Source organism: Notothenia coriiceps, unplaced genomic scaffold (genome assembly GCF_000735185.1).
Source record: "Notothenia coriiceps isolate Sejong01 unplaced genomic scaffold, NC01 NC01_scaffold00037246, whole genome shotgun sequence".
NCBI classification, from domain to species: Eukaryota; Metazoa; Chordata; class Actinopteri; order Perciformes; family Nototheniidae; genus Notothenia; species Notothenia coriiceps.
This window is the reverse complement of record NW_011369947.1, coordinates 19655179-19681060: the sequence shown is the minus strand read 5'-3', so window position 1 is coordinate 19681060 and position 25882 is coordinate 19655179. Positions and strand designations below refer to the sequence as shown.

General features: G+C 39.5%; 2 protein-coding genes across 3 annotated transcripts; one reads left to right on the top strand and one right to left on the bottom strand.

Moving 5' to 3' along the window:
* Positions 1 to 5654: 5654 nt before the first annotated feature.
* Positions 5655 to 16082, bottom strand: LOC104966034 (axin-1-like). Of its 2 annotated transcripts, none has more exons than XM_010795140.1 (6): positions 15564 to 16082; positions 15321 to 15485; positions 14162 to 14356; positions 13894 to 14001; positions 11410 to 11559; positions 5655 to 8525 (listed from the first exon to the last, which is right to left on the bottom strand). In XM_010795140.1, the coding sequence occupies exons 1-6, from the start codon at positions 16064 to 16066 to the stop codon at positions 8399 to 8401; spliced, it is 1248 nt and encodes a 415-aa protein (XP_010793442.1). In that variant the 5' UTR covers positions 16067 to 16082; the 3' UTR covers positions 5655 to 8398. The 2 variants fall into 2 exon arrangements, with proteins under 2 accessions (XP_010793442.1, XP_010793443.1); XM_010795141.1 differs by having other exon boundaries at positions 15321 to 15482.
* A 5923-nt stretch (positions 16083 to 22005) lies between these two features.
* Positions 22006 to 24794, top strand: LOC104966033 (sorcin-like). Its single transcript, XM_010795139.1, has 4 exons — positions 22006 to 22308; positions 23605 to 23646; positions 23765 to 23834; positions 24691 to 24794. The coding sequence occupies exons 1-4, from the start codon at positions 22267 to 22269 to the stop codon at positions 24765 to 24767; spliced, it is 231 nt and encodes a 76-aa protein (XP_010793441.1). The 5' UTR covers positions 22006 to 22266; the 3' UTR covers positions 24768 to 24794.
* Positions 24795 to 25882: the final 1088 nt, after the last annotated feature.

Sequence of the window (25882 nt, the reverse complement as noted above, 5' to 3'; positions counted from 1 at the left end):
ACTGCATAGGCTAAAATCCCAAATGGCTCTCCCACACACCCACTGCCTCAAAAGCCTTAATGTCACTCCTTTGTTTACTCCCCGTAACATAGTGACATCACTATAGGCGCGTACACACCAAGTACTTTTCCCACAAAGGTTCCTGAGAACTCTTTACTTCTCATGAACTAAGTACAGATCGCGTTCACACCGGAAATTAGTTCCTGGGGGTGGATTAGGCAAATGAAGCCGCTGACGTCACTTCTTCTTCTTCTGCTTTGGGTTTACTGGAAGGCCGCAAACAACTTCACGGCGTATATAGCCGCCCAAAATCCCCGGCCGGAAGTCCTCGCCGGAGTTAGGGACTAGTGATGGGATTTATGGCTCTTTGAAGGGAGCCGGATCTTATGGCTCCGTTCCTTTCAAAGAGCCGTTCAAAAGAGTCGTTCAAAAGAGCCGTTTTTTAAAAGGGGGCGGGGTTACTAGGTTTATCTGCGAAATAATCACCAGGATAATGATTGACTGTATTGCCAGACCTAATGTCAATAATCTGCATTGTAAACATGACAAAAGGTGGCGCCATATTCATGTCAGTGAATGTATTTTGAATGTAGCCTCCAGCATCCAACTGCGTTTTCGCGTTTGGCTCATTTTCCATCCGAAAAACACGTTGTCTACCTGTCCTGTACCACTTATTATGACTTCTCTCTCTCGCGTATTCCGTTAAGACCCACCCCATCTCACTCCTCGTGCTGAAACCTGGTGTTCACTCTCTGTCCTAAANCTACTGCTTAACAAAACAAAATGTTATACCATGGTCTTTGGTACCAGGCAGAAGCTCAAATCCAAACCTAATGTAGTAATAACATGTAAGGATGGCACTTCTCTGAATAAAGTTGATAGCTTTAAATATCTTGGTGTAAGGCTAGACTCTGAACTTTCATTTAAACTACATATAAAGCATGTAATACAACAAGTCTATTACGGAATCGGTGTCTTACAACGCTCTCGCAATTGTTTTACGCTCAGTGTCCGAAAGAGAATTGCTTCTCAACTTATTCTTCCGATTATGGACTATTGTGATGTTGTCTACCAAAATGCACATAAATCTGATCTTGTTCCACTCAACATAGCCTACAATAGACTATGCAGATTTGTTCTTGGTTGTCCTTTTCGTACACATCACTGCACAATGTATAACCAGCTTAAATGGCCTTCTTTAAATGTAAGAAGACACACGCATTGGCTTCAGCATATTTAAATGCATTTATCTTAACTATCCCCCTTATTTAAAGCAGTATTTCGTACCCTACTCGTCAAATCATCAAGTTAGACATTCTGTTCAGATTTATTTCTCTGTCCCCTCTGCAAAAAAATTGATTGGCAGAAGAGCGTTCATTTTCAAAGCCCCAACTGATTGGAATACTTTACCTGCTGCTATTAGATCTCTTGCATCATTGGGTATATTTAAACATGCATTGTTTTCTCACTTTCAACTGGTCTGTACTTGTTATTAATGAAACTGATATTGATGAAAATGATTTGCTCGACTGTCTCAAATTGTAATGATTGTGTGCATTGCTTGAATTTCACTTAACAGACTGTATGTGGTTTGTCTTGTGTGTCATGTTTTGCATTTTATCTTTTTGTTTATGTATGTCTGTAAGTTGTTGCTATTGTCGGGACCCCCTTGAAAACGAGACGATGCATCTCAAGGGGTTTATCCCAATGAATAAACATTTCTATATATATTCAGCTAGACATAACAGACAATTCTGTAGCAAAAGCAAATATTTCTGTTTAAACACATTTACAATGTTGTCATTCAAGGTGAAAGAAAATCAAGCCATTTTGAGCATATGACTCACCACCCGATGACAAAGTGTCTTTTCATTTTGCTGGCAGTTGCCAATTTACTGACACAATAACCATGTTTTGAATCATGGACAAAGCTAAATGCAGATGTCCTCCCTCTATCTGGCTTCTAGCCTTTGTTAGTCATGCAATATTTGACCATGAGAGTAAAGTAGCTTACATAAAGTACTTTTGCGTGCTCAGTGAGATCAATACCTGACATTTTGATGCCTCAACACACATTTCATTAGTTCACACTCAGAAGAAAATCAATATTACCTCAATATAAAAACGTTAAGTTTTTGTCCTTGCACATGACTTTGCAGTTTGATGATGGTGAGCTATACGAGATTACTATAATCATAATTATGTATATATGGGACATTGCATGTTGAGTCCTCTTGACATTTTGTGCAGTGTACTGTGTAAATAATGACATATTGTCAGCACCTTCAGTATTCCTCAGTTGCTGTATTGGCTCATCTAAACTGTAAATGTGATCAGAATGTGTCAGAACTGTGTCAGATCACAAACTCTATGCATATCTGAATCAATATAGTAAGAAAAAACTTAATTCATGGTTCAAAAGCAAGGTTCAAAAATTGTGAGTGGCTCCAACATTTGTTTTATCACCATGTGACCCTGGTCAACATTTTTGGATTTTATTAGGTTTTTCAACATGGAAATGTTGGAATTTGTTTACACTGGCTATTACAATTCGTTTTTCGGTTCTGATTTCAATAGTCAAGTTATGAAATGTTGATGCTGTACATTACACAGGGCAATTTGTGAAATAGACTCTAAACCAAAAAGTCATCTTTGATCTCTCGTGTAAAGTCATAAATAGGAAAATATAAATATATCATGAAAAACAAACAACTTTTAAAAAGAATGTAATTAATTGAGAAAACTCACCTGACCTTATCAGAGGCTGGAGAAGTAATCAGATCTTCTACTCCAGCAAATTAGATGTACCCGAGTGTAGGAATACTCTGTTAAAAGTAAAAGTCCTGCATTCAAAATGTTACTTAAGTAAAAGTACAAAAGTATTGGCATCACAATATACGTAAAGTACCAAAAGTAAAATACTCATTGTGCAGATCGGTCCATCTCAGAACACCATACTGTATTATGTATTTTGATTATAATTATTGATGCATTAAAGTGTTATCAAAGCTGGTAAACGTGCCGCTAGTTTTAATGACTTGAATTTACTCCAGCTGTAACTAAAGTCTAAGTTTATTTTATTTAATGTTGATTATATTTCACATCATTAAATCCACATCTGTAAAGTAACTAAAGGTACTCCATAATGTAGTGGAGTAAAAGTACAAGATTTACCTCTGAATTGTAGTGGAATAGAAGTACAACGTAGCATAACATGAAAATACTCAAGTAAAGTACAAGTATCTCAGATTGTACTTTAGTAAATGTAGTTAGTTACTTTACACCTCTGGACGTTACGGAAAAGGCTTACATCTAAAGGCCACTTGATCAGCCTCGTGTTTGTTAGAGCATATTCCATAAAACTAATATATCCATTGTAGACAAAAGATGCAGACTCTTTATATCCTAAATGAGTCCTCAGTAGATAAAGGTCATAAACTCATGTGCTTATGACTCAGGAAGAGGGAAGTGAAGACAATTGTGTCTACAGGTTGCTCAGCATGTGGCTCAGATGATTTCATCAAAAGTAATGATAAGGAACAGCAGGACTGAGCATGTAGATGCAGTCACACAGTGTTACTGTGGCAACCCCCTGCAGTGTAGTCGTATCGTGCGGTTTTCTACAAGTGCTGTTGGGAAAAACATAAGATCGTACGCCTTCTTTGCACTGGCTCCCTTTAAGATCCAAAACAGAATTAAAAACCCTTCTCCTCGCCTACAAAGCAATAAGCATGGATCTTATCTTAAAGGGCTCATTAACCCAAAAGAGCACTGCTTTTATTGAATCCAGGGTTACTTAGGGTTCCTCCAAAAGTAAAGTAGAAGCCAGAGCCTTCAGCTATCAGTCTCCTCTCCCTCTCAACATTAAAGAGAAGCTTCAGACTTTACCATATGATAAGGCTTATAGTTTGGCTCAGGCTTGCATTGGACCAGCCCTGGTATAACATTACATTCCTTATAAAAATGACAACAAAGAGACCCAATAAAAGGACAAAATGGCAACAGAAAAACATTTAACAACCACAATGAGAGATGCATAACTACAAAAAAGCACAATACAACAACAGAAAGAGTTTAAACAACCGTCTGCGTGTTTTGCTCATAGTAGGAGTCCCACACTAGTCTCCCAACCCGCTCAAGTCTGTATGCAGTCATGTTCAATAAATGCATGGTACTACCTTGGCAATCAAAGCTTTTTTTCTTCACGCCAACTGCGTCATTGTTCTTATATTTCTACAGTTGTTATGGCAATCATTGTTTTTCTGTGCATTTCTCTCTCTTTCATGGCCACCCACTCTTTGTTCAAGGTTCCTTCCTGTTCACCGGGAGTATTTTATGTTTGCCTCCCGCACTTCCTGCTCCTTGGGAATTCTATATTGGCAGATTGATATTATAATTTATGATATGATTGGCTCTATTTGACTAAAAATGGACTTGTCATGCATGCACTAAGGTTTTGATTTAGCTCAGAAAACATAATTTTAACGTTTCTGATTTACCCCCACAGGGTGCAATAATCCATCAACTTTAATCTGAGCCAGTAAATAAATCATTACTCCATTATGAGGCTGTATCGAGAGCTTCACTGGCATGAATATGAAGAAGCACAATCAACATAATAGCATCAACCTTATTTGCAATAAAACCCTGTGAATTGAACATTTCCCTAGAATGAGTGTTGATTAGCAGGTCAGGTAAAAGCGGCAGAATTTCTGATGGGCAGCAAAAATGTGATTATTGGTATTTATCCAATATATAAACAAATAGTGCGAACAAACAGAGACAGCAGTGTTTTGAGTGTTAATGTTTTGCTGCTCATTCAGGGTTTCACAATGAATCAATTTGTTTAAAAATGTAGGAAAAGCTATTCAGTTCAGTTTTTAAATTTAGAATAAACGTTGATCCATTATTCATTCTGTTTAATATTTGATGTATGTTTACAGGGGAAGAACCTCTGAGATGAACACAGATGATGAAATATTACCAATAAACTAAGAGCGCCATCTTCAGTCTGTGATGTAGCACTGCACTTGTGCTTTAAAAACAGATGCTCTCTATGTAGCATTCTGTGATTGTTGCTAAATGATGATTTAACCCTTAGATGCACGAGTGACTTGACCCACTCTTCCATAAGTGGGTCAAAAAGGACCCGTATAGGATAATGTGTGTTTTTATGCCTTTGTCATTTTGGTTGAGAAAAATCACTTTTATAATATTTTAGTATTATATGTTGGTTCACACTAGAACTATTTTATATGTAATTTTTCACTATTTATAATTTTAGAAATTTTTTTTACATTTTGAAAAAAAAAACGTTTAACCCATAGGGTTCCATAGAAAATACATGCGGGTCATGTTTGACCCACTTATCGAAGCTTGGGGTAGTAATACAAAAACTACAATTTCTTAAAATGTAAATTTAAAATTGCATGATATCCAAAACATGTTTTTTGAGGAATAGCTGGTATATGAAATGATACAAAAATGTAATTACAAAGATACTTCAGTAAAACCACCTCACCGGGTCAAAAAAGACCCACTTATGCATAATAAGGGTTAAAAAAATACATTCTATTAAATAACGATGCAAGTTATCTTCCGACCAATGACGACGCAGGATTGGGTCAATCACACTCAGAAGTCAGGCTCTGGTTTATTGCATGTATTTATTGTCCGGGTACCTTTTTAAACGGTAACCATGCTATGAACAGAAACAGGTCCAGGGGGGTGAGTGGGCTGCTGGCTGATGACAAAGTTGTACATATTTACAGAGAAAAAGGTGGAAATGTGACAAACATTAAACAAGAAATACAAATAAATCCCAGTATTTATGCCCCCACATGTGTGAAAGTCACACAGCAGATGTCATTAGCATAGTAGTAAAGGCACTCTGACATTTATTATATACATTAATTGATTTTAAATAATAACCTTTGGGGCTTTCACAGTAAGAAACTTCACAGATTTTATATTTAAAAAAAAAAAAAAGATCAAGATAATACTTATAGTATTACATTTGATTTTGTACTCAATAGTGGATCATTTAACAACGCAGTATATATTAAACTGATTTAAGTAAAGAATCTAAAAAAAAAGGCAGCATTGATAAACAGCTTCTGAATAAACAAGATCGTCCATACACTGTGCAACGACACACACGCACACACACACACTCTGGTTTCAAGGTCCAGCATCTGTAGTTAAAGGCTTTCATTACAGCAAAATTACGAAATCCATGGAGACCTTGAAACTAAATGTCATGCTGCTTTCCAGATTGATTTTTTGTCCAATTTCAGTTGCTATTCCAGTGCAAACGTTTCACTTATGGTGCCAAATAGCAAGGACAGGAAATATATATTATGCTGAGACATTTTTCAGCAATGATTATGATTTGTCCCTTGTAACAAGTAGAATCAGGAAATACACTCATTTCATTGAAAAAAAAAAAACATTCTGAATCTTCATGCAAACGCTTAAATAAAACATAACAACTAAGTGCCGCCACAAAATGAAGGGGTAATATCAATGTGAGAATTCAAGAGCGTGCCTATGGTAACTACCATCTACTTTTTTCTCTTTGGTGTAACCTGATCTATCAACAGTAGATCATTTGCACAAAACAATTCATTACTGCTAGGCACACGATAGCCGCGATTAGCTAGAGAAGGCTACAGATGAGAGATCAGCCCCTTCTGAACTGATACATACACAAAGCAGTGATTAAAAGAGGGTTAGTCTCTGGGATCTCATAAATAAACACACACATGGAGCTAAAACTAATAAATACTTGATGTAAACACAATAAACGCAACATTTCAGTGTCTATTAGCACTCCTATACACCTACTGTAAAAAGGTAGCACTTATAGTAGTTAAATATGCCTTTATGTGACAACTAGATCTAGGTTTGATAGTATTCTGATGACATTCACTGGCCTCTCATTCAAACGCTGTGATATGACCTGTTGGACATGTTCAAGGAGGCGGGACCTCCAGTGTGTGTGGATTGGAACGCTTCCCTTTCATGAACACACACCGACCTCCAAAGCTGAGGTGAGTTCTTTAGAAAATTCAATGTTTAACTGGAAATAATTTAAAGAAAACTAGAAAATGTACCTCCAAATATTCATTGGCACTTACTATTCATTTTAATTCGTAAAAAAGGTAGTATTTCTTATTCACAATCTTCAATTAGAATTTTAGAAAAGATGGTCTCAACCCAATTGAAATTCAGTCTGATTAATGAACAGAGTATAATCAAAACACATTTAAAATTGGGAAAACAGGCTTCTAAAAACCTAAATGTCTTAATGTGTAGCCTCAACTTGTTTTTAATATTATTATAAATTATTAAAGTAAAGGGCCAGTGTCGTTTTGGATCAGGGGAACTAACCTGCATAGATATTCACCTACTTTCCCCCTTTTCCCACAGTATTATTGCATTGCTGTGTTCATTTGTTAGGCAATTCTCGTACAACTTCAATTTAGTTGGGGTAAACAACAGTGCCGCACATGTACATAAACATAGCTAATGTCTACAATCCTATGGAGCATACAACAAGGAACCAGCAGAATGCAAACAACCTGGGCAGAATGCAAGCCAATAAAACAATAAATTACAACTCTGTGGTGGTGTCACGGATAAAAACACTACTCACAGCTTTAAAAGTGATCATAAATGCTCTCCTGCAGTGCCATGACTTACATTAATCTTGTTAAAGTACTATTTTAGGACCTAGGGCTGGATTGCAGTGCACTCTACAGGGGTTTCCATTTCTCTGGCCACGTGTAGGTGCTTTAGAAATTCACGGTGCAGCCTACCTTGAGACATATTCAGTGGTGTACAATACAATGAAAGTGCAGATTGAATGAAAATAAGTATTATTAAAGTGAAGTATTAAACGCACAACATGAATAAAACAACAAAAAGTCATCCCAAAAAAGGATTTGATCGTCTTCAACAGGGGCCACACTCCTGCTTCAATAGGATTGAAAATGAGCATTTTAAATACTTAAATAGATATAAAATGTTGTTATCTTTTAACACAAACTGTACACATCTGGTACCAATACATATAAAAATGACAAGTGTGGTTACTTTAGAAAGGGCAACCTCTGATACGTCATATCAAAAATATGTTGCTTTAGTAGCACTTTTGTTCTTCTTCATCTAGTAAACTTTACAATGCTACATTACACTCCGACGAAGTGAATGAGGTCTTTTTTCTTTTTCTTCTAGTCCAACGTCACTGCAGTGGTGCTCCCCAAGCCTCAAAACTGCACTGCTCTTCAACTCTGCATCCACTTCCTGTGTCACTTTCTTCTCATGGTCCTTCGATCCCAAAACACTTCCTCTTCACCCTCCAATTGTTCCTCATCCTTCCTCTTCGACGTGAACGTCAATCAATTTTTTCCACTTTCCCGATGATCTTCTCCTCAAAGATGGGCAGGATAGCGTCATCTTCACGTACCTCTTCAAACACCACCCCACAGTCAAACTCGTCGCTCACCTTCTTGAAATAATACCTGAAAGAAGACGGGGAACAAAGTTCTCCAGGTTAACAGCTGTGACTGCTACTAACCATGTGTGAGGGGCGTAATGTGCGGAGGTCATTTAGTATATCAATGTTCCTGTTTTCTTTGCAGTATTTATTGGGTTGATATATTCAGATAAGAAGGATCAAATAAATTAACTCAAATGCACCGTGTGTGTGTGTGTGTGTCCTCGATGCTTGTTCCGACACATTGAGAGTCCTTAACGAAGCTGTTTTTGCCACTGGCGGGCGGACCTCTCCGCCTGTGCAGTGCGCCGTGACTCTCATACGCTTTTGTGTACAATTGTAATTTCAAGGTTCCTTTTATATGAAGCACAATTTACCATGCTGTAATAACAACGTTATTTATCAGCCTTTAAAACTGAAACAATAAATAATAATAATATTAATAATCATAATATATCATATATGTGCGACGATTAGTCGACTAATCGCCAGAATTGACGACTATTGGTCCACTAGAAACATCTTTAGTTAAGGGCAGCACTACAGAACAGTCCTTCCAGAGTTATACATTTGATGGCATTGACTTAAAGATGATCACAAACCTTTTATATTTTTTGTAAAAATTGTCTTTTTTGTAAAAAGGAGAAACGGTATATAGGAAGTAGATGTAGCCACCATGACGCCACACATTGGATTATACTAATGTTTTTAAGACTTGAGTTTGGCCTTCACCATCTTAGTTTTGATTGTTATAAAATATTATTTATTTAAAAATGGAAAACGCAATGAGAGCCAAACCTGACAACACTGTCAGCAACAGACAACACTTTTATATAAATCATTTTGATGTTAGAATTCATATTCTTTCCCATATACATCCCTTATATAACTGTAGCTCTAAGACTGATTTAAAGAGCAACTTCCAGGTTAAAGACACCTGTGAATAAATGTGTAGGAAAATGATGAATACACTAGATTTTCAAAAACATATACAGAAATATACACTACAGTGACATCTGGCGTTGTTTTTGTAAGAAATGTTCACTTCCGCATAAAAAAAGCCTCGGCACGTGACCTCCCGCGTGTGACGTAACACGGGGGACACAAGGGGGAGAGCGGCCGGTGTAACGCATTAATAAACATGGATCCCAATGCTAGTTTCGACACAGAAGACACAGAAGAAGTTGAACATGAATATTCAAATGCATATCACGGACCACAACCTTATAATTATGAGCCTGCTAGGCGTCCAAGAGACCAGGAGCAGCCAAGGATTAGAAGAAATAACGGCCATCGGAGAGAAATTGAGCTGTGGTGTGAGGAGAACCAGTGGAGAACTGGGCAGCTATCTTGGTGAGTGACCGGCGTTAGCTACAGAATGTTAGCTAACGTCACATCACAACATTGTGAAGTTAGCTATCATATATCAGGCTATAACTAAAGTAGCATTGATAATATAGTAACGTTACTGGCAGGACTGTTGATACTGATCCATAACAGAAACTAATGCGCAAGTATCAGCCGTATCTCGCGTTACCTAATGCAACTCCACACTACGGTGCTGTGTACCGGAGGGGAGACGCGAGATACGGCTGATACTTGACGCGAGATACGGCTGATACTCGACGATTCGACGGAGAAAGGTTGTGGAGCCTCCGTTGATATGCCGTTGTAAATGGCTTGATGGAAAGCAGGTGTGTAGTCGGGGAGGGTGCACAGCTGATTGCAGCAGGTGAGTGGAGGTTGAGCCGGGAGCCAGGAGTGACAGCCACCACGCACACACAAACAACACAGACAGGGGGAAACAAACAAACACAAAGGAGACGGCTGGAGCAGTACAGCNGTTTCGGCCAAAAATTTCCCATTCGGTGCACCCCTAACAGAAACTAATGCGCAAGTATCAGCCGTATCTCACGTTACCTAATGCAAATGACCGAAGGGGAGATGCGAGATACGGCTGATACTTGACGATCTGGCGGAGAAAGGTTGTGGAGCCTCCGTTGATATGTCGTTGTAAATGGCTTGATGGAAAGCAGGTGTGTAGTCGGGGAGGGTGCACAGCTGATTGCAGCAGGTGAGTGGAGGTTGAGCCGGGAGCCAGGAGTGACAGCCACCACGCACAGACAAACAACACAGACAGGGGGAAACAAACAAACACAAAGGAGACGGCTGGAGCAGTACAGCCACCACAGCGTTACCTAATGCAACTCCACACTATGTCTTACCGGAGGGGAGAGAAAGAGAGAGCAGCGAAGGGGGGGGAGAGAGATGTAATACGGTTTCCTGATAAAGCTGAGGAAAGTATGTGCTGAAGGGAGGTGGATGCACAACGCATCCAGGAACGAACGCTAGCTCCGGTCCTTTTCCCGTGAGGGAAACTGTGGACTCAATGTCCTGACAGGCTGGTATTTGTGCAACCTGCACAAACACAATACTGCACCATGATTACAAATGGTGAAATACAATGTAAAACTACCAAAAAATACCAGCTCACTAAAACACAACCGCTCAACTCAACGCAACTACTAACTATACCCACGGTCAGAGACCGGAGATGTTTACCCTTTGTGTTGTAATATGACGCGTTTGATGTATGACCTTAAAAAAAAGCCGTTTTTAAGAGCAGAGCTCAAAATTGCTTCTTTCCCTCTGAATTCCTGCCCTTATGTCTCGTAAAACATATGAAATCCTACATTCACTTTTTTTAATTGTAATTTTCAAGCAAGTTTAAGCACAAATGTAGAAAAAAAAAAAACCTGCAAGATGCTCTTTAAGAACTATTGGTGTCTCAAAGCACGTCGTGTTATATTTATGTTATGCCATTTTAATTAAGTCTTACTTACAAAACAGTTGTGTTTAATGTCTCAAGCTATATCCACAGGTATCAAACTGCAGTGATTAAATCTCACCTGTAGTTTCCTTTCTTCGTCAGCAGTTCTTTGAACTGGCCCAGTGTGACCACCCTCCCTTTGACAGACGTCCTGTAGGGTATCAGCTCCTCACAGAAGTAATACGCCACAGTCGTGTTCTCACAGGGATGCTTCTTAGTGGCTTTGTGTCTGCACATGGAAATAAATAGGAGCATATTTAGAAAATATCATATTATTTAAGTCCACACTTCAAATGAATGGAGAACAATTATTTTTGAAATAAAAAGGACCCTAGCAAATTGTGTTGAGTCACGATCATTTCCTGACAAGCACTTTAGTTAGTTCTTCACTTTCTGATTCGTGTACCTAATTTAAAAAGGCTGTGGTGATTCCAAAAGCTGCTTCTTTAAAGATCAAACTTTCTAATCAATATGTGCAATTCCAGTTAGTGAGTGAGGAGAGAAACAATGTGGGCTAACATCCTGTAGCTTTCTGCTTCAGCAAATGTCGTCCAATAATCCGTTCGGAGGGAAACAACACTGAGGGCTCTCTAAGGACAGCTTATAATTGCAGAACACAGAAATGATAAGTTAAACAAGAAGCAAACAATCACTGAAACAACAGGATGTTCAGGTGAAAAGGACACATCAGCCAAAGTGGAGGTAGAAAAGAAAAGAAAACATTTCACACTGACAAATGTTGTTGTTTTCTATTTTGTGAGAAAAACAATCAGATGAAAAGTGTTCACAATAAAGTGTGCTTTAATAGAGGTGTCTCAACCACAGACAGGCAGACGGCAGTGGAGTGATGGTGTCCTCTGGTGTTCATGGCTTCCTGAGTGGGTGTGGCATGCAGCACAACAACAGTAATCTCATCCTTCATAATCTCAGATGTTTTTGCCCGATATCTTTTGTACAAACTTGAACAACCACATAACAGCCTCTGTTTTTGTCCCTGGGATGTAGCTAACATTGCAGGGACATTAATAGTTATATGATCAGTTGTTATAAGAACCAAGCTTCTCTCTTTTTTCACAAAACTCCAGGCGTATGAAAGTGATGCTTTCAGAACAATAACAAATATATAAGAAAGAGGGAATAAGGACCTCTTTCACTTCCTAACACTAGCTCAAAGTAGCCTATGATAACAAATGAAAACTACAGTATCAAAGCAATACTTAAATACAAATAAAATACATTTATTGTATTGTTTATCCCCTTGTGTTCCTTGAACTGTTATATCATGTTTTTATGCTGCATGATTGAAAAAGGTTTGACATGAATTTAATTTCTTGTTCTCTGTTTTCAATTTGGGATATGTGCCATTTGACGCCCTTATTCAGCTCGGGACGCCCTGAACGCGAGCCGAGGGCGTCCAAAAATATTAATAATTCGAGAGTTTTTATCGCTTGAAATGACGAAAAGGAAAAAGGACAAGGACATCTCTCTGTTGGAGGGGCAAAGGAGTCTGGTGGGATTCTTTTCGGAGTATTGAAGATTGTTTCCCCGACAACGAAGGTGCCTGCTACAGGACAACACGGAACGTGCCCGATTTGGACGTGCTGAGCGGGGGGTGCTAGTGGAGCACGCGCGTGAGCTGCGAGCACCAGATCCTCGCAGCGGAGAAACTGAGGCTCCGTGGTAAACTGTGGTAACATGAAGAGCTGTTTGGAAGCCGAAAAAGCCGGAGCTCAGAGAGCCGAGCCAAATGATCCGGCTCACTAACATAAAAAGACAGTATCTATAAGGGACGGCTCAAGTCAAAATCTCGGGGTGGACGCCCTCTCAGCCCTGGTCTGGCGGAAACACTGCCTTATATTATAAGTGTGTGTCTTTTTGCAAATATCCACTTATTGAGTGAGGAGAAAAACCATGTGGACTAACATCCTCTAGCTTTCTACTTCAGCAAATGTCCTCCAATAATCCATTCTGAGGGAAACAACACAATTCTCTTCCTGTCCATTATCCCTTGCTGCTCTGAACCCCAGTGCAACATCATCTGCCTTGCACAGTGTCCCTGCTTCCCTCCATGTGTTAAGCACCCACAGAGAGGCCAGTAACACATCAAACAGAAAGGGCAGACTCTCGCCCCGATACTCCTGCCTCTGGAAGAACACCAAAATCTGTTCTACCTCCTCTCTGGTGCTTATGGGAAATAAGCAGCATGGGATCTGAGTTTTCTACCATCAAGTGTGATCCGAGATATTAAAGACAGAGCGGAGGAATAATTCAGTTTCTCTAAAGGACACTGAAAAAAACATTTCCTTACAGATGCTAATAGATGGATTTTAACCTCTGTAAATCTAAATCAACGAACAAAACAAACAACCAACTCAAGGATAGAGTATGGGACACAACATGATGACATCACATAACAGCACACAGAGGATTAGGGTAGCTGATTTCTAAACATCTCTTTTTGTAGCTCTACAAAAGCACACACTCCTGGGTGATTCACTAACAGTGATGGGAACGGCAGGTGATGACCCATGAGGGGGTGGGGGATTGTGGGAAAAGGACGTACTCTGGCTGGGAGAGCTCGCTGTCAGAGACGGCGGGCACCACGCTGAGCGGGGGGAACAGAGCCGGCCTGACGGCGGTGCGGCCCCTCTGGATCACCTCCATCACATACCTGGGGACCAAACAACCAGGAGTTAGACACAGACCGGTCTCAAGAGCATAACGGCTAGAGAGGGTAACTTTCATTTGGCTAAAAGAAAAGAAGGATAGATACATCCCCCTTCCTCTGTTGAAAAGCGGACAGTAATAACGGGACATGTGCGTCCACTGACCTTTGCTTGGGTTGGACAGTTCCTGACTGAATCTTCTCCTCCTCAAGCCGCCTGCACACCTCCTCCAGCTGGATGAGGGGGCTGGGAGCGGGGTTTGGGGGCATGGTGGGGTCCTGGATGAAAGGGTGGGACGGCTGTACATTGTTCCGCTGCTGGGCCTCATGGCCTGACGTCCTCTTGGACCCAGTGGTACTCCTGAAATATAAAGATATGACTCTTTGAATAATCAAAAGCCTACGTTAAAGCTTACTATTAACTAGAGATATCAGTCTAATCCCAACCCAAATCGCCCAAGGACACTGCAGTGGGTGCATCTTTACTGCGAACAACTCTTAAAGGGGCCCTATTACGCTTTTTGGGGGTTATCCCTTTCCTGTAGTGTGATATATAGGGTTTTGTGCTTGGTCTGCAATGGCTGAAATCCCAAAGTTCCCTCCAGAGGGAGTTTCTCACCCAAACACTGTGTCGTTGACAGAAACTGCTTTGAAGCGTGGCACAGATAAAGACAGAAAAAACAGATTTTTGTACATAATGTGTATATAGGCCTATATATATATTTGTATTATATTTATAACAACACTTTTGCCTTATCAGAATGAAATCCCATGTACATTATTTAAGCTTTTAAATGTTTTGTTGTGCCTACTGTTGACAGAACTTGAGAAATTAGAAAAAAAGCCTATGGATACACCTGTTATTTGTTCATAAAATGTGTATATAGGTTCATGCTACCTCAATCAAACTTTCACATTATCATAGTGACATCCCATGTATATGTTTCCAGCTTTCAAACGGTTTCGTTGTGTATGTTTGTGTTACCTATATGAAAAATAATATCATTTTCAAAATCTGTTTATACGTTTTTTTGTGATTTTGGGTCCAAAATGTTCATATAGTATCTCAAAATGAAAGAAATAACTATCAGGTTATATAGGTGAGGTTGTCCTTAAAAAAAAAGATACCAAACATTGACATGCCGAAGATTTCTTAATGGGGTTTAGTAAGACAAATCAAAAGTATGCGAAAACGGCCAAATTAGCCCAGGACTCCAAAGGGTTAAAGACTGGAAACATGGCACAAAATACAAATATGAAAAATGAGCATAATTGGGCCCCTTTAACAAAAAGGAGGTGGCACTATGTTAAGTGTCCTCACTGACCCGTATGGGCTCCTCTTATATTGAACCATTTCCTTCTGTCCTTCCATCAGCCACAAGAGGATCTTCTGATTTTTCTCCATCTCCTCTGGAGGCGCTGGCCCGTCATAAGGCCGCACTTCGTCACCCTTCTTCAACGCCCTTTTACACTGTGGGCCACCTTTGCTACTGAAAAATAAACAACTTGTTAGTGGCAAAAAAAGGCAATTTGGGAGCATTACCAAAAAAGAGGAAAGTATTTCTTACCTATACCCTGTGTGATCCACGGGGTTGGATCCCATGCCGTCTGCGTAGCTGCGAGACTTGGAACCATAATGCCCCGTCTCTGCGCCCCAGGGGAGGTTGCCATGGACGCGCATGGCCGCCTCAGCCTCCACCTGCTCCCTGGGCTTCCCGACGGCAGCGTGGTGGATGTGGTGCATGTGTTTGTGGTGGTACAGGTGGTCTCCCTTGACGCCGTGCCTGGACGGATGTTTCCCCTGCGCCATTCCAAGTCCCGCCCCTTTTCCCCCTGGGACACCGTCCGGTGAGCGTGACTTGGGAGAGTGGCGTCCTGTGCCGGGGGACTGGCAGCCGGGGGTCTTCATGACCCGCTGCACGTGGTCGTCCAGGATGCTCTCTGGGTTCTCCTCGTGAGCGTCTCTCAGAATAAGACCACTGTAGGTGTTGTCGGCATAGCGTGAGTTGTAGTTCTGCGGATAAGCACCAGGGGGGAACCTGTGACTGGATGACGCTGCAGCTGTGGACATCACTTCATCTCCTTCTTCTTCCTTTAGAACAAAAAACAAAACATTCATAATTTAGCATAAAATAAAAGCAAATTAAAAACCTATCTTTTTAATATGGCTTTTAATTTGGGTTACATTTCAATTCTCACTGGTATCATAGTCCATGTTTTATTGTGTTTCGCTTTTATTTTACATTTTTAATTTTTTAAATTTTTTAATTTTAACCTATTAGATGTTTTATCTTGTCCTGTATTTATTTTAATATTGTTGTCATGTTTTATTTGTTTTCTTGTTCTGTAAAGCGCTTTGTGCATGAAATGGTACTATACAAATAAAGTGTATTATTATTATTATTATTATTTAGATGAAAAAACAAATCCAGGTTTTAAAGATCCATTATTAATATTTGAAGCATATCATGATACAACTAAGACATAGAAAATATATCTATGTGCATTTCATCCTGTTAACAGCTTATTTTCAAACACATTTGACACAAAGGAAGATTTTTTTTCTCAGGGTTCATTTGCTGTACTTATATCCGCCTGTAGATGGCAGATGTAACATGTGTCTTCTCCTTCTCACTGCAGAGGTTTGGAGACAAACTAAGAATTACCCCAGTATCAGTCAGATGGCAGGGTCTCTGCCTGTATGCAGCACATGTGTGTTGTTTCATGTAAGGCAAGTGCAACCGGTACAGCTTCAGTGACTGATCCCATTCTGACAGGATCTGCCTATCGCTGCAGGCTGAACTGTAGCTTTGATATTAGCAGTCACTACAGGGAATGGAAGATATGCAGCGATGGAGGAAAAACAACAGTGGATAAAAAGGAATGCAGGCATCTAAAACTGGATTTTAAGGACTGAATTACCTCATATCCGACACTGCTGTTACATACTCTCATTGTTTAAACGTATATGTTTATTTCAGCTTAACTTATGTGAATGTTATAGTACTGTATTGTTTCAAATCATACCGTATTGTACTGCAGTGCTTGCAATAACATTGTATTGATAACATCAGGCAATTCATTTGTAAAAAACCTGCCCATGGGCTAAAGATGGAAATGAGCTCATTAGCTAGTTCTGGCACATTGATTGATTCAGAAACTGACATGTTCATTAATGTGCACTATTCCTGGTAACTTAATACAAAAATAATTACTTCAACCATTTCTATCTACAACAAAAATTAAGTTGGAAAAAAATCCTAAAGCAAATATGTTCTTACTGGAGCTACACAGTTTGTTGTATCGCTATATCATTGTCTTTCATTTTAAACAAACAAATAGAACACACAGAATAAATAACAAAATCAGCAAATTGGCAAAAACCAACTGAGTTTGCTTTTTCCTTGAGCTCACCATCCACTTGCAGTAACTGTATCAAAGGGAACAGAAAAGGCTTTCTAACTAATCGTAACTTCCCTATACCTACTTGTTTCCTACATTCAGCAATACTGTTAAATATGCTCTATGCAGCTGAAATAGCTTGGCCTGTTTTCCATAAGGGCTGCGTCTCTACAGTATACCACAAGATCTGTATGGTGAGCCCACTGGAAGTCATTCATAAAATCAAGACATCTTCATTTGAGCATACTTTTCAAGCTGCTGCCTGACTTTGAGACGAGGGAACAGGAAGTGGTCAAATGCTAACTGCTTTACGTGTTTAAAGACTTATTCCTTAACAGAGGAAATAAAAAGGCTAGAAGATGAGACTCGATGAAATCATGTGGATCTTTTCCTCACAGCAATATAATGATTTATTTTAAAACCAGGAGTCCTTTATGCTTTTTAATGATATACATTTTATTACCTCCGATATTATGGATATAAAGCTAAGCTTAAATGTCCTTTTCTAGAAGCTCACTTGAGCATCTCTTGATGAAGACAGTTATTTCATGCTTGCCTCCAGGTTTAAGAAAGCAAACCTCGAGCTGTGTGATGGCTGCTTCTCTCCTTTCCAGGGCCAACTGTCCGCCTTGAGACTAAGTATTTGGGTTCGTGTACTGAGGGAGGTTTTGTTTGTGGTTGCAGAAACCATTTCATCCCCGTTCAAGTGACATCAAAGAGGCGGCACGCTGTTCCAGGCTTACAAACGGCCGAGTGTGCAGGTGCTCCGTCTGATTCATCGCTAAGCCAGATCGCTGACAGGCCAAGGATGGAAATCTCTAAGTGATTCATAATGTTGTTTTTGTTCCACATTCAAAAGGCTGGCCTCATTAATTTCATTAAGGATGGACGGATTTAAGTCTCCTTTGTTACTGGAAACTTTAAGCCCAACGGACAAACACACAACTTGCTTTCTGGCTCAGAAAAGAGCTTTGATGGTTCTTTCACAAATTACTGATACTAATAGTCTGCTTTTTAATACCATATTATTAGTCATCATTTGCTCTTTTATTAAAGTGAATCAAAAAGGTATGAAAGTAAAAAAAGGTCCTTTCATATCAACATTTGTGGAATGAGGATTAAACACATGATCCTCAAACCCAGCTCAGACCAAGAATGTGAGAACACAAAACTATAGCAGGATTTGTTTCAATGTTTAAAATAAAACATTGCCAAAACAATACAAACTCATCTGGAGCCAAGTTTATTGCACAATTGACTGATGAGTTGATTGAAAAAAAAAAAGTGGCCCTATTTTTCTTTTGGGAGTTTTCTCTTTCCTGCAGTGGGTTATTTCGTTTATTTTGCATGTACAGTGGGGCAAAAAAGTATTTAGTCAGTCAAGTTCTCCCACTTAAAAAGATGAGGCCTGTAATTTTCATCCTAGGTATACCTCAACTATGAGAGACAAAATGAGAAAAAACAAATCCAGAAAATCACATTGTCTGATTTTTAAAGAATTTATTTGCAAATTATGGTGGAAAATAAGTATTTGGTCACCTACAAACAAACAAGATTTCTGGCTCTCACAGACCTGTAACTTCTTCTTTAAGAGCCTCCTCTGTCCTCCACTTGTTAACTGTATTAATGGCACCTGTTTGAACTCGTTATCAGTATAAAAGACACCTGTCCACAACCTCAAACAGTCACACTCCAAACTCCACTATGGCCAAGACCAAAGAGCTGTCAAAGGACACCAGAAACAAAATTGTAGACCAGCACCAGGCTGGGAAGACTGAATCTGCAATAGGTAAGCAGCTTGGTGTGAAGAAATCAACTGTGGGTGAAATTATTAGAAAATGGAAGACATACAAGACNTTCCGACCTCTATATAAGTGAGGGTCTGAGCTCTCTTAATTCTATCGTGTCAGCACCGGGCCCGGGTACAGGAGGGGTAATATCGTTCTTATTACATCCATATGAGCGTTGTGGTTCAACGGTTCAACCGATCTGAATCGCTTTCTGATTATTACAATAAACAGTATTTTTTATTTGTTTTATGTTGCATTTTTCGAGGAGCCTGTGACTTTAAAGAGCCTGTGACACGATTTCCCCCCATCATCCAAACCCATCAATTTGAGTAAATATTGTCCACTTGAAAACCGTTACTGAACTGATTTTGGATATTTGTACTTTGATAACCATTAATCTGCCCTTCAATGTTGACCATTTCCTGGATCTTCTCGGGGATTCTTCAAGTCCCGCCAAATTATGGGTGACGTCAATGCGGGCACAGCGCTCCAGCTGCACCGTTCAGGATCCCAGCATCTGCATGTAAACGCACGATGGCGCACACAGCAGCAAGCTCAGACAGCGATGACAGTTTAATTTTGAACGTGTCTGAGAGCTCATATGAGGCTGAAGGATCGGTTTATTTTGTATCTGTTAGAAATTTAAGAATTAGGTGCGTCAATATGGGCGATCATACGGTCATGTAGCCAGTGGTGGACTGGGACTAAAAATCAGCCCGGGACTCTCGACCGGCCCACTTCGGTACCACTAGTAAATTGTCAACGGGGGGAGTGGGGGATGTGCTAGTGACTTATCCGATAGGNATAAACAAAACAAAAAAGACGTATTGACCAGGGACCCTGCGGTCATGAGTTTTTCAGATAAATTCAGTGAGTGTGCTGTGGCTCAGCTGGAAAGCAATTGACTCATGACCGCAGGGTCCCTGGTCAATACGTCTTTTTTGTTTTGTTTATAAAAGCTACAGCTAAATTAGATAATGTAGTTAATAAATGTATTCTTTGATATGGTTTAGCCTTTCTCAGGCTACAACTAGTGATGTTACGTATTGCGCCGAGGAGTAATCCCCAAAGCTTTTTCTGAACCTTATATCGAGGCTTGTATCGTTTTGGGCCAGTGACGTTACCGATGACAAACGAAGCCTCGCTGCCTGTCAATACCACGTGACTGCTTCAGAAAGCAATTCAGATCGGTTGAACCATTGAACCACAACGCTCATATGGATGTATAATAAGAACAATATTACCCCTCCTGTACCCGGGCCCGGTGCTGACACGATAGAATTAAGAGAGCTCAGACCCTCACTTATATAGAGGTCGGAATATGTTTTAAGTATAAATAAATAAAAGTAGGAATAAAAACATCAATGAATAAATAAATGAATAAATACAGGAAAAAATAGGGTGCAGTGTTTTCAGATAAATTCAGTGAGTGTGCTGTGGCTCAGCTGGAAAGCAATTGACTCATGACCGCAGGGTCCCTGGTCAATACGTCTTTTTTTGTTTTGTTTATAAAAGCTACAGCTAAATTAGATAATGTAGTTAATAAATGTATTCTTTGATATGGTTTAGCCTTTCTCAGGCTACAACTAGTGATGTTACGTATTGCGCCGAGGAGTAATCCCCGAAGCTTTTTCTGAACCTTATATCGAGGCTTGTATCGTTTTGGGCCAGTGACGTCACCGATGACAAACGAAGCCTCGCTGCCTGTCGATACCACGTGACTGCTTCAGAAAGCGATTCAGATCGGTTGAACCGTTGAACCACAACGCTCATATGGATGTATAATAAGAACGATATTACCCCTCCTGTACCCGGGCCCGGTGCTGACACGATAGAATTAAGAGGGCTCAGACCCTCACTTATAGAGGTCGGAACATGTCATACGTATAAATAAATAAAAGCATAAATAAATGTAGGAACACAAAAATAAATGAATAAATACAGGACTAAATATAGTGCAGTGTTTTCAGAAAGTATTAGTGTACGTGCTGTGGCTCAGCCGGAAAGCAGTTGACTGTCAACCGCAAGGTCCCTGGTTCAACGACTGGTCAATAGGCCTACGTCTTTTTTTTTGTTTAAAAAAGTACAGCTAAATGAGATAATGTAGTTAATAAATGTATTCTTTGATATGGTTTAGCCTTTCTCAGGCTACAACATGGTTAAGTTTACGAATATTATTAAGGAATACAAATCCCTCTTTGCAATGTTTACCAGCCTCCTTAGGCTTTTCAATCACAATCATTAAAGTGGAATAAATACAATATTGTTAACATGAAAATATGATTTTATGTTTGTTGTTTAGAGTTATTCTAAGGCTTTACTCATTGGCAACTCGGTATGAGATAGAGCACACTTTTCAGATGTCCAATCTGCCTGTTTTACACACTTTGACCAATAGGGGGGTTTGTGTTCAAATGAAGCCCATGATGAAGCCTCATGAGATGAATCCTTTTGCGAACCAATTGGCTGGAAAGCTTCAAAGCTTCATAAGGCTTCATCTCGCCATCACTACAATTTAGCATCTTTTTATCAATGGTAAATTAGAGGTAGGTGAGGCAAAGGTCAGGTATGACACGGCCACTTACACAGCAGAACCGTCAACACATACTTTACAGATCTAACATTTGTAATATAAGACATCTCCTTTAATCAAAGTCCAATGTGGCAATAGTACTTGTATTGAAGTAAAGTATCTGAATAGCCTACTGTGTCTGCATACTGCTGATCAGTGTTTTCATTGTTGTAAAACGCTTTTGTAGCCAGCACTGTGCTCTGATTGGTCGTCCAGAGGTCACATGGTCATCCACAGCTAATCGGCTTCCAGTGGTGAGGAAACAGGACATTTAATCACCAACCATCTTCACATTCTTTCTGTCGCACCTCGCCCGGTTGGATTACTTATCGGTTTACGCCATATATTTGCTTAAAACCACGCTTTTAATGCGCCAGGCTCTTCTAAAATACTCTCAGTTTTTGGTGTGTGTGTTTCTGCAGACACACCCTCTGAAGTGAAGGAGCAGAAACCGAGCATTTTCTCACTGTTTTTTCCTGTTATCTGTTTTTTACTCTATATTGAAGTATGGCTTTCCCAGGATACGGAGCACCACCCGGGGGCATGGCGGTAAGAAAGCGTTACAATGTGATGTGTTATCGGGATTAAAGCAGAATATGTGCCCGCTGTCCAGGGACAGCCCGGAAGTGGCTCGAGTTGACAAAAATAGACGAAAATACCTGTTAATTTGACATTAAAGCTGTTGATGATGCTCCACCTGTTTTAAAGGTTATACCTGGTATCAGTTAACGGTGGGGGGAAAGTGCATACATAGATATATATATATATATATACTGTATATAGAATATGCTGTTGAGTAGCCTGCACTTAAAATAAAAGGCTTTTTTTTTTATTGCTTCCACATGTTAGCAATGGTGGAAGAAATACTACTAAAAGTCATGCAATCAAATATTTGTTTAAATTTATATTATTATTATTATTATTTTATATATACTACAAGGATATTAAAATACTACATTAAGTGCTCTTTAATTGCTTCCATATTTTAAAAATTGCTCCTTTATCACTAAAAGTCATGCAATCAAAAACAAAATTCCTATTATTAAAATTAATATTTATTGTTTTATTTTACTTTTACTCAAGTACAAGATCTGAGTACTTCTACTTTTACTCAAGTACAAGATCTGAGTACTTCTACTTTTACTCAAGAGCAAGATCCGAGTACTTTTACTGAAGTCTAAGTTTTACTAAGTCTAAACCTCGAGATTATTCAAAGGATAAGCAGTAAATATGAAATCATTGAATATGTTTTAAAAAAGGTAAATGACTCAAAGGCTGCACAAACTGACAAATTAGTCAACAGGAAAGATTTAAAATCATGATTACAGAAGAACGATGAACTTCCTGCACGTAGTTTCCTCATTTAAAGTTGCTTTATTTAACAGTCAGATGTTCAAACACTCTTTCTTTGAGGCATTGTGAGTCTCGAAAAGTTTCTCGTTAACCACCAGCGGAACAAGATCCCTTTCTTCAGTAAAAGCACTAATACCAAACTGTACAAATATAAACACTCCTTTTTGGACATTATTAACATATTCCCCAATATGCTGTTCACGTAAATCCAGAAACAATTCATGTAATTTTCAGACATTTCTTTGACATTTTCAGACTTTTTTTAAAAGAAAAACTGCCCCGTTTATTCCTCTGTGTGGCGATGCTTGTTCCAGCTGATTCAAGACGCTTTTCAAAAACGTTATTCAGCTTAAAAAGAGAGAAACATGGAGGTCTGTATTCTATAATGTGTCTTCAGGGGTTTCCACTTCAGAGCTAATGAGATAATAAGAAACCAATGAAGTGCTTCCTGATCCCCAACACTTTCTTCTCTCTGTGTCTTCGTCTCTGCAGCAGGATCCAATCTACGGATATTTCACAGCTGTAGCTGGACAGGTACCCCCCCCCACAGTGCCTCTGAACATCATTGGTATCATAGCAACCATTGAAGTTTCTCTTATCTCTGTCGATTGTTATTCACTGTGTATTTCTTTTCCTTATGAATTTACGACAGGACGGACAGATCTCAGCAGACGAGCTGCAGCGCTGCCTCACACAGTCCGGCATCGCTGGATCCTACAAACGTAAGAACATCTAATCTTTAATAATTATTATATCCATGCGGGACATTTCATCATAATGCTATTGTATACAGTTGCCCACATGTGGCATTGAAGGCATCATTCAGAATCAGAAACAGATTTATCAGCAGGTAGGTTGAGACGTACGAGGAATTTGACTTGGTGTCGTGGCGCACACATGAAAGTTAAACAAGAATTCAAAACACAGATAGAGAACTATTTTAAGAACACTATATTAACATAAAAGACGAATCCACCTTCCTGAACATTAGGGCTCTTCTTCGTGACTGAAAATCTTATATCATGGTTTATATAATAGTATATCGTGGCTATGGTTTTTATAACGATCTGTAAATTCAATTAATTAAATGTTTGAAGACATGAGGGAGCATTATAAAACATTCAGTTTGGAACACTCACGCTCCTATTGGCTGGCGCTTCAACACATTGCACCTGATTGGCTAAGGGGGGGGACATCTCTAAGCGGTTGACCAATCACAACAGAGCCGATGTCTGTCACTGACATTAATATATGTTTCTGTTGTCAGACAATTGCACTTTAATGGCATAGTGTTTTTTTTTTTAATTAAGACTTTAATATTTAAAAGGCAGAGTGTTAAATTATTGAATGCATGCGTTTCTTTTTCTTTTATACCTAAATATACAATCTATTCACTTTATCTTTGAAATGATCCTTACTTAGGGAGAGATGTCATGTTTAAAAAGTGATCTTATCAAAGTTCTCGCTGCCTACTAAGCTAACCCTTTTACATTGTCTCAGTGTTGGCATCGATGCACTTTCCCACTGAATTCTGGATCATATTTTTACATTTCTGAGTTTTGACTTTTCTTTCTGCAGCGTTCTGCCTGGAGACGTGCAGACTGATGATCACCATGCTGGATGTATCCTTCCTCAGGCCTTTCTCACACCCATAGCCGTGGGAACATGTTTCAAATGGGGGGTGCTGTGGGGATGACACCAGGGCTGGTTCTGACCAATGTGCTATAGGCAAGATTTTAGCTGGCAATGAAAAACCTCTACAAAAGACCAATACACTACAAAAAGAGAAACATATTGACATGGTGGACAGCTTATATAACAAGGCTTCAAATGTATTTAGTATTATAACATGTTTTAATTGGAGGGGTGGACTTCACAACCTCTAGGTGGGTCCGGGGGTGCCCCCCCGGGAAGATTTTTTTAACATTTTAAAGTCAAATGCTTCAATCTGGTGCACTTTGAGCGCCCAATTACTAGACTGATCTAGAGGGTACAACAGATCGGTTTGCATTTTATTAATCAAATAAGTATGTGAACATTTCCAATAACTTACCATAGCCAATAACAAATAAATGTAACTTATTTTATTTGTGTTTATATTTTTTTATATTTTTAAATCTCTCCAGTTTTAAACGATATTTTTGGTTTACTGTCCTATAGTATACATTGGAATGATTTCAAACCTGTTTTTATTTATTCTAATAATTATAAAAGGTGTGCCTTGGAAATATTTGTTTACATAAATTGTGATCAAAACGTTTGAGACTCACTGAGATAACTTAGAGATAGACTAAAGTGAACTATCCAAACCCTCAGAGTCCTTTAGCTCACTGAGCCTCTCAGAGCCTCAAAGTGACAGGACAGAACTCTCCCTCCACATTATTGTAGAAACAGCTTCTTATGTCCGTTAGCGCAGCAGAAGCTAACAACAATCCCCGCCGGTACCACGGTATCCCCGTGGTATCCCCGCGGTATCCCCGCGGTATCCCCTCTCTCTATCTCTCTCACTTTGGCTGTGAGCTGCGGGCGCCTGCTAAGCCAACATCCCCCACTTTCATCACTACAGCGCCCATCNTTATGTCCGTTAGCGCAGCAGAAGCTAACAACAATCCCCGCCGGTACCACTGTATCCCCGCGGTATCCCCTCTCTCTATCTCTCTCACTTTGGCTGTGAGCTGCGGGCGCCTGCTAAGCCAACATCCCCCACTTTCATCACTACAGCGCCCATCGTACAGGGCAAATGGAAAGTGTAACCGGGTTGAAAAGGGTG

Bases quoted from the DNA above. Each gene is read 5' to 3' on its own strand.
- LOC104966033 (XM_010795139.1), top strand. From the start codon at position 22,267: ATGGCTTTCCCAGGATACGGAGCACCACCCGGGGGCATGGCG. The intron at 23,647-23,764 runs GTACCCCCCCCC...AATTTACGACAG, and splicing joins TCACAGCTGTAGCTGGACAG to GACGGACAGATCTCAGCAGA. The intron at 23,835-24,690 runs GTAAGAACATCT...TTCTTTCTGCAG, and splicing joins CATCGCTGGATCCTACAAAC to CGTTCTGCCTGGAGACGTGC.
- LOC104966034 (XM_010795140.1), bottom strand. From the start codon at position 16,066: ATGTCCACAGCTGCAGCGTCATCCAGTCACAGGTTCCCCCCTGGTGCT. The intron at 15,486-15,563 runs GTAAGAAATACT...TTTATTTTTCAG, and splicing joins GTGGATCACACAGGGTATAG to TAGCAAAGGTGGCCCACAGT. The intron at 14,002-14,161 runs GTCAGTGGACGC...TTTGGTCCCCAG, and splicing joins ACTGTCCAACCCAAGCAAAG to GTATGTGATGGAGGTGATCC.